The sequence below is a fragment of the Arachis stenosperma genome, chromosome 2 (genome assembly GCF_014773155.1).
Source record: "Arachis stenosperma cultivar V10309 chromosome 2, arast.V10309.gnm1.PFL2, whole genome shotgun sequence".
Lineage (NCBI taxonomy): Eukaryota > Viridiplantae > Streptophyta > Magnoliopsida > Fabales > Fabaceae > Arachis > Arachis stenosperma.
In genome coordinates, this window is record NC_080378.1 from 2,209,779 (window position 1) to 2,223,833 (window position 14,055).

A 14,055-nucleotide genomic window follows, 5' to 3' on the forward strand; every position below is an offset into this window, starting at 1 on the left:
TAAATTTATACTATTGCAAACAGCTATAACTTTTCATCTAATAGGTAGCGCTTAATCCAAAACTTGTGAAGTTTGTATCTAAGCAAGAAATGATGCTTTAAAACTCGAAAAGCTAGAAAAGTTACCATTAATTTAGATTCTTGAGTTCATAAAGAAGTTCAAAGTTGGAGCTTTAATCTCTACCAAGGCAAAATTTGATCCATGCCAATAAAGTATTAACAATTCAAATATTACCACTGAATACATAAGTTACATGCCTATATTCGAAATCATAACAATTTTGATAATAGAATGAAACCTGCAATATTACACAGCATATTGAACAAAGGTTTGATATTCACACCTAGTACCTAGTAATACAGGAACTATAAATTATTGTTGATATTGCAAAAAGTTTCTTTACCTTCTGATTAAGTCTTAATTTCATTGTCTTCGGAAACATTCATAGGCAACCTTGACCATGGCACATAGTTCCTGGAATCAATAATCTTCCTACGAACCACAATGAAGATGCTCAACAAAATGCAGATAGCAGCTATAAAAGTAAGCAAAATGCTTTCATTTCCACTTGTCCAGTTCTTGAGAACAAAACCAGCACAAACTTCGCCATCAAGACTATTGTGAGAATTGTTCATCTTCATAACCTCAACTCCATTTAAGATAGCATCATAGACATATGGAATGCTGTTATTTGAAGGGCCAATGGCCACGCTCAAGGTTTCGATTCCATTTCCATCCACGATAAAGTCGGCATAAAATGGTGAAGCCAATGAACCAGTGATTGACGATAGATCCAAATCTTGCAATGCTAGGTAACCATTGACATAAACATTGAAATAGAGCAAACCAAGTTGAATACTAGCAATGTCACAGAAATGCAACCTCACAAGGTACTTATAACCTCCAATTATTGGAAACTCCCATGTCACATTAACATTAGGAACAGAATCATTGTTACTCTTGATCAACCTTGCACTATTGTACATATTATCTGGTCCAACTTCGCGGCTAGCTCCTCCAGCATGGTACTTGATCCTACCACCAAAGTAAAGCCTTTCAGATCCAAAACTCGATCTCAAGAACTCGTTATCAGGAATCCAAGTCCTCCACAATGAATCATTGAACGATGTAATCTTAGGACCCCCAACAGTGACCCTATACACAACTTCAAGAGCTTGGTTGCTTAATCCATTGAAATTCTCAATACCCTTTGAACTAAGGTATGTTGCAGTTTCAGGAACAAGGTCCTTTGGTGCAGAAATCACCTCAATTGCATTCACGAACGCCAATCTGGAATCTTTAGTTGGAACAAAATGAATCACTAGGTGCTCCTCATTGAGGACTTTTATCAAATACTCGGTGATCATTGGCTTTTCACTACTAATCACTCTTCTAGAGTTGCTTAAAACAACAAAACCATTAACCAAGACGTGAAATTGAGCTTGACCCAGATCATATCTTGTTGAATTGAATGCGCAAAAGTGAAGACGTACCATGTGTGTGCCTTGTTCCTTGATGGGGAAAACGTACTTTGTTGGTTTGTTGAAAACCATGGCTGTACGGTAGATTGAGGGCAAGTCGGGAAAATTGCCTTTGTTTCTGAGTGGGAAAGCTCCGTTTGATGATGATGGTAGAGGGGAGTGGTGGTTTCCGGAAAGATCTCCGGAGAACCGACGGAAGTCAACGGCGGTGGTTGACTCGGAGGAGCCGCAGTTGATGAGGTAGTTGTCTATGGGGGAGAACATGTGTGAGAGAACGGAGAGAGTTGAGCAAGAGAGGTGGAAGAAGAAGAAGAAGGAGAGGACGCGCGTGTGGTGGCGCGTGAGGGCCATGATGCAGCTGAAAAGGATGAAAATGAAACAGAAGAAGTTGAAGAATGAATGAACAATGAAGGGAATGAGTTGTGTTTTGATTGGAAGAGAAAGAGAGAGAGAGAATGAGTCAGTGAAAGTGAAGAGCGCGTTGGAGTTGGGACCCACGCGCGATGTGCGTGTCTGATAAGAACCTCTTCTCTCCAGAGACAATAGATGCTGTTAGATTCGCTTAACAGCTCTGTAACTTATGTCATAGGTTGTCTGTGTGGTTTGCTAACTTTGCTTCAGTTGTTTAATAACTGAGAATCTGAGATAGATTCATGTTGAAAATGTCTTAACAGGAGGATTGAGGCATTGATGGGTTTATCTGTTACTAGTTACTACTTTAAGTTCATAAGATCCGTGATTTTAAGGAAAAATTTAATTGTTTATTTTATTTCTTAATTTATTGAAAAACTAATATCAAATTACCTAATTAATTTTTTATTAATATTAAATGTTATAAAAAGTACAGAAATTATTTTTAATATGGAAAGAGAATTGGTGTTTTGGTTGAATATTGATATTTGAAGTGTGTTACAGTGTTGTGGAAATTATTCAACACGCCCCCACATATTGGCTAAGATACTGCCACGTGTTCAACACGCCGCCATGTATTGGCCAACACGCCCCTACGTGTTGGCTAAGATGCTACCACGTGTTGCACCACGCCCTCACGTGTTGACTTCCCACAAAAAAAATCCACCCATCAGAAATTACACCAACAACAAAAACACCAATATTTTTTTCATACAAAAAAAATTAGCCTAAAAAGTAAATGTTTTTTTGTTAGAGTAATGATTGAAATTAGTGGTAAGTAATTTTTCATTGCAAAAAACTTTAGTCCTCAATAAATATTTTTTATCAAATAATTTTTTAAATTCTTGTTTTGTTAGATAAATCATTGTCTATATAAATTTTATTAAATAACAGATTATTTAAACACTAATTAGGGACCAAATAATTTAGCTTAAACTTAATAATAGTTAAAGGCAAAGCTCGCCGTTCTTCTTAATAAATGTGGTTAATTTAGTAGGTATGAAACTTAAAAATTCTTCTTCCGTGCCGAACATGCATTATTGCTAATTCCGCAATACCATATTAGATCACAGAAAAGATTTCATGGTGTTTCACATAAATTTATTATAAACGTGATTTACCATTGAACATATAGTTTAGCTTACAAGAATTTGTACCTATACAATTAATTAATTATTTTAGGTTCAAATTTTACATACAGAAGACGTGTTAAAATTGAACACAAAAAATTTACTAGTAAACTATGGTAATGTTAGAAAGATAATAACATAAAATTATTTTATTTAACTTAATATGCATAATTTTATACGTATACTATTTATAATAATATATTTATTATATTTAATATTATTTAACTATTTTAACAAAAATAAAAAATATAAAATTAAATAAATTTAAACTAATTTATACTTTTTTTATTATTTTTCAAATATTTTTAAGTAAGTTAATAATTTTACCTGACTTGAATAAAATTATTTTTAATAAGAAGATACATAGACGAATAACCAATTTGATTTAATTTAGTGGTCAACTTGAATTGATTAAGTGGTTAATTTACTCATTTACTTTAATAAGTGTGACAAATTAGTTTTTATATCGTATATATAAAAAAAAGAAAAAGTATGAGGAGTCAATGAAATATTTATACAATGTGTATAATGAATGTTTATGAAGAGTATTAGAGATATAACAAAAGAATGAGGACATGTATGCTTTAAATATATGATCACTTGATCATAAGTTCTTCTAGAAAGTAAAGGAGTCTAATGCTGTGTATATAAAGACATATCAACGAGATTAAAATGCACAACTACAATATAACTTTCCTTCTCAATCTCTTCATAAGCTATATAAAACTCATTATTTTAGCTAAACAATGGAAGAAGTAAAAATTGAAATCATTTCTAAAGAAAAGATTAAACCCTCTTCTTCTACACCTTCTCACCTAAAAACCTTCAAACACTCTTTTTTAGATCAACTTGCTCCTTTTCCTTATGCAAAAGTCATCCTATTCTACACCTCACAAAATCTCTCTGGATTCCCTAAGAGATTAGAGTTACTTAAACAATCATTATCTGAAACACTAACACAATTCTACCCTCTTGCTGGAAAAATCAAAGATGATTTATCCATTGATTGCAATGATGAAGGTGCAAACTTTGTAGTAGCCAAAGTGAATTGTCCTATTTCAAAGTTTCTAAAGAAGCCTGATTTGAATACACTGAACAAGTTTCTTCCAACTACTCCATACTACGAAGAAACAAAGATAGGAGATCATGTGACTAATATTCAAGTTAATGTGTTTGATTGTGGTGGAATTGCAATTGGATTTTGCATTTCTCATAAGATCATTGATGGTGATTCACTTGACACTTTCCTGAAGGTGTGGACAGAAAAAGCCGGCTGCAACTACAATTCAGAACTGTTGACAAAACCAAACTTTGCTACAAGGTCACTATTCCCTACAAGTACTTTACATTTCAGAGACTTGTCAAGAAAAACATGGGGTTCCATTTTTAGGAAAGAAAAATGGATCACAAGGAGGTTTTTGTTCAAAAATTCAGCTATTGCCACCCTCAAGACTCAAATAGTGGCAAAATCTTCATCCAACCCATTGAAGAATCATCCTAATACTCCTACACGTGTTCAGATAGTTTCTGCATTGTTCTGGAAGTATTTCATGGCTGCATCAAAGGATCAATTTGGAACTCAGAGGCCTTCTATTCTGCTGAATACGATGAATCTTCGCCGAAGAATGGCAGAGTCTCTACATCCTAAAAATTCTATAGGGAATTTTCTGTGGTTGACAATTTCAGAACACAAGAGTGGGCATGAGTTGAATTTGAATGAGTTGGTGAGTAAAGTGAAGAAGTCAATTGAAGAAATTGATAAGGATTTTGTTGCAAGGTTGCAAAGTGAAGAGGAAAGGAGATCAATCATAGAAAATATTCTTAGGAAAATGAGTTTGTCTAATAATAAGGGTGATGAGGCATTGGAAGGATTAAATATTAATAGTTGGTGTAACTTTGGATACTATGATGCTGATTTTGGATGGGGAAAACCTATGTGGGTGAGTAGTGTTGGTATACAAGGTAATTCAGTTGTGTTAGGGGATAAAATAACCTTGGTTGATACAAAGTTCAAAGATGGAATAGAGGCTTGGGTTACCTTGGATGAGGAGAAAATGAAGTATTTCATCTCAAGCACTGAATTACTCACTTATGCAACTCTTGATCCAAGTCCTTTGGCAATGTCTAACTCAAGGTTATAGGCTTGAATCTATTCATTTTCCTTTTTATCATTAGTCACATCTTATTCATAATAGAAGAGAATGAATTGACTAATAAAATTAGGTGAAAACTGAAGTGAAGTTGACTTCACGTGAAGTTGATATCTGAGAGCTGTTAGATGAAAATTTAGTCAAATCAGTCAAATCATCTAACGGTTCTCAGATATCAATTTCACGTAAAGTCAATTGCATATGAGTTTCCACCAATATAGTGTGTTTAATTTCATGTTTTAGTCAAAACTTCTTGTAATTCTCACAATAAGGTGGGGTAATGATTATTATTTATTAAGCTCCATCTATTATATAGTAAAGAAAAATGAATCTATTTGATGCTTTTAAGTAGTCTTTTTGCTTTGGATTGTAAGTTCTTCATATTTCGGATGTTTTGAGATTTTGAATTTTTCTCTTTTTTTTAAATTGATGTTAAAGAAAAAGTGAATATAAGAAGTTTGTGTTCATGCAATTAAGAAGAGAGGTTAATAACGTGTTCTATAGATATTAGTCAAAAGAGCTTATAATTCCCATAGTATTTGAACTCCGAGACAAAGGAGATGAAATATAATGTGTATATTGATATGTACATGTTTATTTCATGCAAATGAATTAATATTAACAACTAGAAAATTACAGTATTATTACCACTACCATTAATACTACCCTGCCACTTGGTAAGTACGAAAAAGATAGGTGTCCAAGTTTTTTCAATCAAAATTTAAGTTAAGTGATTAATAATATAGAAGTTTACTCTCTAATAACCAGTTTAATTAAAACTTGACTACATACATACGTGTATCCGTAACAGGATTCAGCTACATGAGGCTAAGTTGGACTATTCTGATGTTTGTATTATAACTCTCTGAACAAATTAAAGCTGTGTATTCTTTTAGAGAGTGAGATATCCAATTGGGGATGTCAATGAGGCGGGGCGGGGAATGCTTCCTTACTTCTTATCTTTGTCTCCACTTCCAATTCGTCTCTAGATTTATTTTTTGTTCTGGTTTTGATTTTCGCTATAAGAAGATTATTGTCTCCATTTTTATTTTTTGCATTTTCATATTTTCTGTAGGATTTTATTCTCTATCTCTCTATATTAAATATTTATATAGAAATTATTGCTTATAAAAAATTTGTATAAGTCTATTAATATATCAAATTCGTTTAATTATTCTATACATTTGTTTAATAGAATTTTATACGTATGTATTAACTTAATTTATGCCGCCACGACATTTTTCGTTAATATGTACTTATTTAACTAATACACATTTTCTCAATATGTTACTTGAAATTAAAACATTCAATAAAATAATTAATAATCTAATTATCAAACTTTAACTTAATAATCTAATTATCAAACTTGGATAATTAATAATTAAATTAATAAATTAAGAAATGTGTGACCAATAAATTAACCCTAACGGTTGGAAAACATTTATCCCAATATTTAAACTCTAAATTAATAATGATGTAGTTAACAACTTAATTACTAAAAAATCATGACCACATTCCTAGAATTATTAGTTACTGACTTGTTCCTAATGATACAAATCAGTGGCGGAGCTTGAAACAAAATTTCGGGGGGCCAAATATATGATAATTGTCAAGATACTTTTTATATGGACCCATTTAAGATAAGCTCGTCTAACATCGGTCTCTCTGATTTGGGTGATATTGTCAAATTTAAAGCTGTTTTCCAGGATCTCGTTCCAAAAAATTAAGGTCAAAATCATCAGATGCAACTTTTTGGACTTTTGAAGGTTGTATCTCACTTTCTTTGTCATTCATTAAAGTATAAAAACTATCTACAGGTGTTGATATTATAAAATTTATATATTTTCCTTCTTAAATATTAGTTTTCCTCTTAAAAATTCATCAATTTTTTTATTTTTCATGATTATTTTATATAAAAATTTGAATATATATCCTGTAAAATATGTAAAAAAGAAGTTAGAAGGACAAATATTAAAATTTATAATATTTATTAAATTTTTTATCAATTTATATAAATACAATAATATCAATATTTATTGAATATTCTAATATTTTTTATCATATAAAAAATTAAATTAAATAAATAAAAAATATCTAATTTTTTATATTTGAACTCAAAGGTAGATGGAGTGTTGCTTATTGAATCTCTGCGAAATGCGAATACACTCGGTTCAGTACAAGATAAAGATTGAACTTGGATACTTTAAGTCATAGTAAAGTATTTAAGTCAACAATTTTTTTTTTAAAGTACTACTAATTTTTTTTTTTATAAAAAGTTTGGGGGGCTATGGCCCCCTTGTCTCAACTAATTTCCGCCACCGATACAAATTGTATTCTAGTTATTGGGAAGTACCTTAACCATGGCCATATGGGATTACATAAACGTCAAGATAATAAAACTAACCGCAAGGTCGGCTGTCCTGACGTAGTGTCATGTCGCATTCAGCCTGTTGATGTTCCGATCACGTGCATTTGCACACGCCATCTTCGTCTAACTCGATAATATGGTCAGAAAGGGTAGAAGAGACGAAAAAGTGGTGGAAATGTTCTAAATGGGATCCAAAACCTCCCTATAAACGACATTTATATATAGGCATCTATTGACTTTATCTCGTTTACAATATAAACGAGATAAGTCTGTACGTATCTTATTTACAATATAAATGAGATATACATGTGTTACGCCGTTACGTTTACACATATTAGTCTTATCTCATTTACAGTATAAATAAAATAAAACTGGAAGACATATTTTTGTAATAATTTTTATAATTATTTATTTTAATAAATAAAATATTTATTTAAATAAAAAATCCGTCAACTAAAACATAACTCGAAACCAAAAATAACATTGGATAAAATAATCAATAAACCTAAACTTGACAAATTGGCTGGTTGGCTGCATAGGGTGGGTAGCATTTTTGTTTAGCTACCAATTTTTTTAATATATAAAATATAGAAAATTAATTTTTAAATAATTAAATAAATTAATTTTTTATTATAAATTTATTATCTTTAAAATATATTTTTTAAAAATTTAAAATTTAAGATGTAGATTTAATTAAAATAAAAAATTGATTGATATTAATCGAAAAAAAATTATTCTCTTATTAAACTCTTATATCTTCTAGTCTTCTAGACGATATAAAAGCACAAAATTTTTTGAAAATTGTACTTAAGCAATTTTCATAAGGACAAGTCTAGGGCTAGTAATTTTTGTATTTTTTGGTCAACATTTAACCATCAAAATAAAAGTGAGTAATCTCCTATTATTAGATGTAATTTCACACTATTAAAAATACTATTAATGACCAATTAATAGTTACAAAATATTAAAATTGCTGGTCCCCTAGCATTCTTCTTTCCATAATTGAAGGCATCTAAAAGAGTTGAGAAAAAAAAAATTAATGGTTATAAAAGCAATTCGCATTATTATTACAATAGGTATAATTTGTTTTGTTTGATAACCATCAAAGTAACACGCTAGTAACAACAGAGACACAAACTCCCCCCATAAATAGAGACTAATGCAATTTCCAATTCTCAATTAAAAGTCTTTAATGGAAGCTTCTGGAACATGATTAAAAATGTCAAAGTTGTTAGTAGGTTTGGGTCTCCACTTAGTCCTTCCTCTCAAAATCTCAACACCATCTTCAAATCGAAGCATATGATTGTACTCAACATTATTATTATTACTATTATTATTGTCACTGCAAACTTCAGCTAGAGATTGTAATTTGCTGTCTATCTTACACTCCCTCTTGAATTTCAAACTCATAGAAGATAACTCATAATTCATCAAGATTGATTCTGGAATACTCTGCATATTTCAAATTAAAAGCAAAGGCCATTTTCTATCAAACTAAATAATAAAGCCAAATCAGAACAAAATGCATATTCTAAAAATACGAATAAATATAAAAATTAATTTTTTACTTTTATTCTTTTGAGGATTTAAAATTTAGAATAAAAAATAGTTTAAAAAAATTAGTTAATATTAAGTAGAAAAAATTAGTTGTCTAGTTAAATTCTAATGAAAAGAAATTAATTAATTATATACCTCTAGAATCCAACTGATGTACTTCGTATTATTGACATGAAAATTTACATCTATATCACTCCATTGTGGCTGAAAATTAACACGCACACATTACATGATATAAATTTAGAAAATTAATCAATAATAAATAATTATTTATAAAAAAAAAAAGAAAATGACAAATAGGTCTCTGATCTTTTGCCCCGCAGACATTTTTGTCCCTAACCATTGAAAAATACTTTTAAGTCCCTGACCTTCACAAAATTTGGATGGATTAGTTCCTGACGGAGGCATTTGGACAGATCAGTCTCTGACGGAGGCATTTGGACGGAGGACTAATTCGTCCAAATGCTGTGAAAGTCAGGGACTTAAAAGTATTTTTCAATGGTTAGGAACAAAAATGTCTGCGGGACAAAAAGTCAGAGACCTATTTGTCCTTTTCTCAAAAGAAAACATGCTTACCCTTAAACCGGTACAAATATAATCTGCTGTAGTGTCATCAAGTTTAGGTATTTTTTTGTCATCATCTTCTATAATAATTCTGGAATTTACAAGATAGGAATCAAGTTCTCTTCTGACTTCTTCCGGCATTTTAGATAATCTTCTTGTCAATTTGTTCATCAAAACAGAAACACTGCATAGACAGTATCAAAATCTAAATCCAAATCCAAATCAATTTATTATAAGTTTTCTAACAAGTTGTAGTAACTCCAAAGTGTTTTGCATTGAAACGTACACAAGCTAAAGAAACATACATGCATGAAGCTAAGTCGCATAACATAGTAGTTGGGAAAGATTATTATTTTCTAAAAGTAATTGATTTAATTTATATACCTTGAGGCTGTATTCAAGACTTGATTTGTTTTGAAATCTCGCATAATCCAATTGAATCGCACAGCATTCATTCCTGCTGTAGATACCCAAGTTTCCACTTCAACTGAATCATCCCTACATAATACAAATATATGTTATAGAGTCATTGTTATTCATTGTTAAGGGTGACAACGGGGCGGGTAGGGGTGGATTTTTGCTCTATCCGACTCCGTCCCGCTGCACAACAATCCACATAAAATCCGTCTTGTTTTTGCTCGTAGGTAGTAAAACGTTGAACTCTAACCCGTTCCTGTGGGTATCCGCCCCGCCCCTACTCACTCCTATAATTATTAAAATTCAATAAATAAAATTAAATTTCAAAATTTATATAACCATCATCACATACATAACATAAATTAAAGTAAAAATTTAATTATGATACAATATTATTAATCATTTACTAATTATTTTACATATATTATACATATATTGCGGGGTGGGTAAGGAGGGGTATTATCTAAATCCGACCCCGTCCCGCCCCTCCTAAGAACCCACCCCGCTAAAAATCCGCCCTAAACGGGTAGGAACGGGATAGATATCTGCGGATTCGGGTGGTATTGTCATCCCTGTCTATATTGTAATGATACCAATATGATTAAAATTATAAAAAATGAATACTTTTATAATGATATATCTTCATATAAATATAACACTATAAATTATTAGATAATTTAATATATGTAATTAAATATATTTGACTATTTATTTAAAAATTTATAGTGTTATTTTCATGCGAGTATTCTCCAATTATAAATATGTAGAAAGACTTACCATTTAGGATAACGATAAGTTAAAAGCTGCATTTCACTATATACCCATACTAAGTTCCTTTTGATCATTTCTTTGGTAGTACCAGCTACATCATTATAGGCCCCAAGTGTCTTACCGTGATAAATCATAGAACCCTAAGAAACAAATAATAGAGCCAAATGAGATAACAATATTATTGTATATATGCTACGGATATACATGTGAATGATAAAGGTTAGTTTAGTCACAGTTAAGGGAGTTATAAGTTTGTTACTAGCTTTCATTTTATTCTAGCTAGATTCGGCGTTCTTACGATGAATTTTATTTAATTTTCTCTTAAATAAAAAAAAGTCCATGCTCAAAATTTCAAAAGGGGCTATATTGAATTTGGCTCGCATCCTATTTAATTTACCACATTAGTAAATTACTTTTCAATGAAAAGTACAATCTTTCTTTGATTAAGAAAAATTTTGCGATTTGATTATGACAGAATGGTTTTTTTATTTTGTTTTTATTTGTTGTTTTTAGTTTTTTTTTAATTAATTAATAACAAGATGGTTTAATTTAAAATAATAAAAAATTATAAAATGGACTTTAATTTTCTACTCAGTTTTGTTATTTGTAAAAAAAATTTACTATAATTAATTAGCTAAGTTATCAAAATTCATATTAAATTACGTATTAATAATAATGATATACCATTTATTTCATTCAATAATAATTAAATATGTCGTAGAGAGTAACTACCCTTTTATTTAGAGAAGAAGCTTGGGTGTAGAATTTACTTTTATATATATATATATGTACGATAGATTTAGAAAATTTTAGAAGTAGAAGCAAAATAATATGGTAATAAAAAATAATAATATTAATATATTTAGATGTTTAAATTTTAGAGTATATTAGTTACTTAAATTTCTAATAAGTAAATGTAATTAATATATTTAAAAGTATATTAATTTAAAAATATTTTATTTTAATATTTTGGTAATATTGCACAAGTAATATATTTATTATTAATACGAGTGTCTAGTCAAATATTTAATATCCATCAAATAATATTTTTATCGATTATTTTTTATATGATACAAAAAAGAATTATAATTTAATAGCTAAAAAAATCTATAAAGAGTATAACTCGAATGAACTAATTTAGAATTTTTATTATTTTTTATTTTAGTGTTTGAATTTTTACTAAAATTATGTGAGAGGGACAAAAAACTTGTAAGAAAAAATAAATAAATTAAACTATTATAATTCTCTTTGTACTAAGTATAGATAAAATAATATCTTTTTCTATTAAACAAAAATTCAAATAATTTTTTGATATTTAATTGTAAAGTTGATATTTTATAATATTATGATAAAAACTTTTTCGATGAAAACAATATTAAATATTAATGTATAAACAAATTAAATTGAACAAAACAATAAAAAATAAATAAATGATATATATAATAAAAATATTAAATACTAATAATCTTATTTATATTTAAAATGTTAAACTTGATTTTAAGTAATTAAATAATTAAATTATTATTAGTTATGTTTAAACTTATATAATACAATAATGTTTATCATTGTATTAATATCTAGCAACATAAATGTTTCTTACACATAATTTGTTTTTGAAGTGTGGAAGTGGAACAAATAAATTATTATAATTGAGAACAATTATCTATACACATATATACTTATTATTGGTTCTTAAAATATATGTGAGTAAAATAATACAATAAGAAAGATTGCGAATTTCATGAATATAGAATTGAGATCAAATTGTTTACTTTATTAACCATGTCTTAATTTATTATTTTCAAGAACTCGATTAATTAAGAATAATAGTGATGAGTAAGTCCAAACCTGAAAATAGTTCATCAAAGTCTCAACGGATGCCATTCCATTAGCATCAACTTCATATGATCTGATGGTAAAATTTTGACGAATAGAAAATTTGCTAACAACTTTGGTGGAAATCTTATCATCACCATTAAGATTTTGGGCATTTGCCTTCATTTGTAAGGCACCACAAGAACCACGCTTCACTCCAAGTCCTTGTTTGATGCCCTTTTTTGTACCATAGTTTTGTGATGGCAACATAACATTGTGAAATGCACATATAATCGGTGCCACCATAATGATTATTTCTGCAAAAGAATAATTAAGAATTGGTTAATGTAAACATGTTTTATGCATAAACACATTATTATGTCAATAAAATAATCTTGCACGGTGAAAACTCAGATCCAGTTGATATAATTGAGAGCCGTTAGATGAAAATTTAGTCAAATCAGTCAAATCATCTAACAGCTCTCAATTATTAATTTCACGTGAAGTCGACTGCACCTGAATTTTTACATATGCCCTCTTACAACGTAGGTAATCATTCGAAAAGAAGTAAACAAATTTAATTGGATAAAACGTAAAATATTTTACACAATTAATATTTCAAAACTAAATATTTCTTGTAAACAATAAAACAAGCAAATATAATAGTGAGCAGGGAATTATGAAATTAGATAAACTAAAAATCTAACGCTATATATATACTAATACATACATGTTTTGACACTTCAAAAACTGCCAAAGGAAAGGAGTAAAGTTCAAGAATATAAATAGGCTCCTTATATGGTTTTCTTCCTGGAATTTTACAAGCATTTTCGTAGAAAAATAAAAGAAAGTTAGGATTGACAATTTTCTAAAGAAAAAATATCGGGACCAACATTTAGTTTGTTTTCGCTAACATTAACTAAGTTTTAGCTTTTAGTTATAAAAATTCTATTTATTAAAAAATTTGGAGTCTATAATTTAGTATTTAAGATTAAAAATTTATAATTTAAAATTTAAAATTTAAGATATAAATAAAATAATTTTAAAATAATTAATTAATATTAATTGAAAAAAAGCTTAAACTTTTGCAAATAGTGGAATATGCAGAGAAAAAAATGAACTTCTTTGATAGAATAAATTATATAAATAAAATAAAATAAATTTAATATTATCCAATTATCCTAAATGAGATTTGGTTATATCTAATGTCTTTTGAATATAAATGGTGTTAGGAATTAACTGTTAGCCAGGAGAAGTCATTGTTGCCTGCCAACGATTTATTAGGAAACACTACCAAACGCATAAATGGTGTCTGCTTTAGGGGTGGCAATGGAACGGATAAAGACGATTTTTGCGATATTCGATTTGTCTCATTCTATAATAATTCATAG

At 29.2% G+C, this 14,055-nt stretch overlaps 3 protein-coding genes across 3 annotated transcripts; 1 reads left to right on the forward strand and 2 right to left on the reverse strand.

The window, feature by feature from the left end:
- Positions 1–208: 208 nt before the first annotated feature.
- LOC130961297 (probable receptor-like protein kinase At5g24010) lies at positions 209–2,079 on the reverse strand. The gene has a single exon (XM_057887076.1). It carries the CDS (start codon positions 1,830–1,832, stop codon positions 411–413), a length of 1,422 nt encoding a protein of 473 aa, XP_057743059.1. The 5' UTR covers positions 1,833–2,079; the 3' UTR covers positions 209–410.
- Positions 2,080–3,741: 1,662 nt separating this feature from the next.
- LOC130961190 (stemmadenine O-acetyltransferase-like) lies at positions 3,742–5,163 on the forward strand. The gene has a single exon (XM_057886935.1). The coding sequence runs from the start codon at positions 3,769–3,771 to the stop codon at positions 5,161–5,163; it is 1,395 nt and encodes a 464-aa protein (XP_057742918.1). The 5' UTR covers positions 3,742–3,768.
- Positions 5,164–8,719: 3,556 nt separating this feature from the next.
- On the reverse strand, positions 8,720–10,887 carry LOC130961191 (palmitoyl-acyl carrier protein thioesterase, chloroplastic-like). The gene is made up of 5 exons (XM_057886936.1): positions 10,856–10,887; positions 10,046–10,159; positions 9,674–9,845; positions 9,233–9,301; positions 8,720–8,992 (listed from the first exon to the last, which is right to left on the reverse strand). Exons 1-5 carry the CDS (start codon positions 10,885–10,887, stop codon positions 8,720–8,722), a joined length of 660 nt encoding a protein of 219 aa, XP_057742919.1.
- Between the last annotated feature and the right edge of the window lie 3,168 nt (positions 10,888–14,055).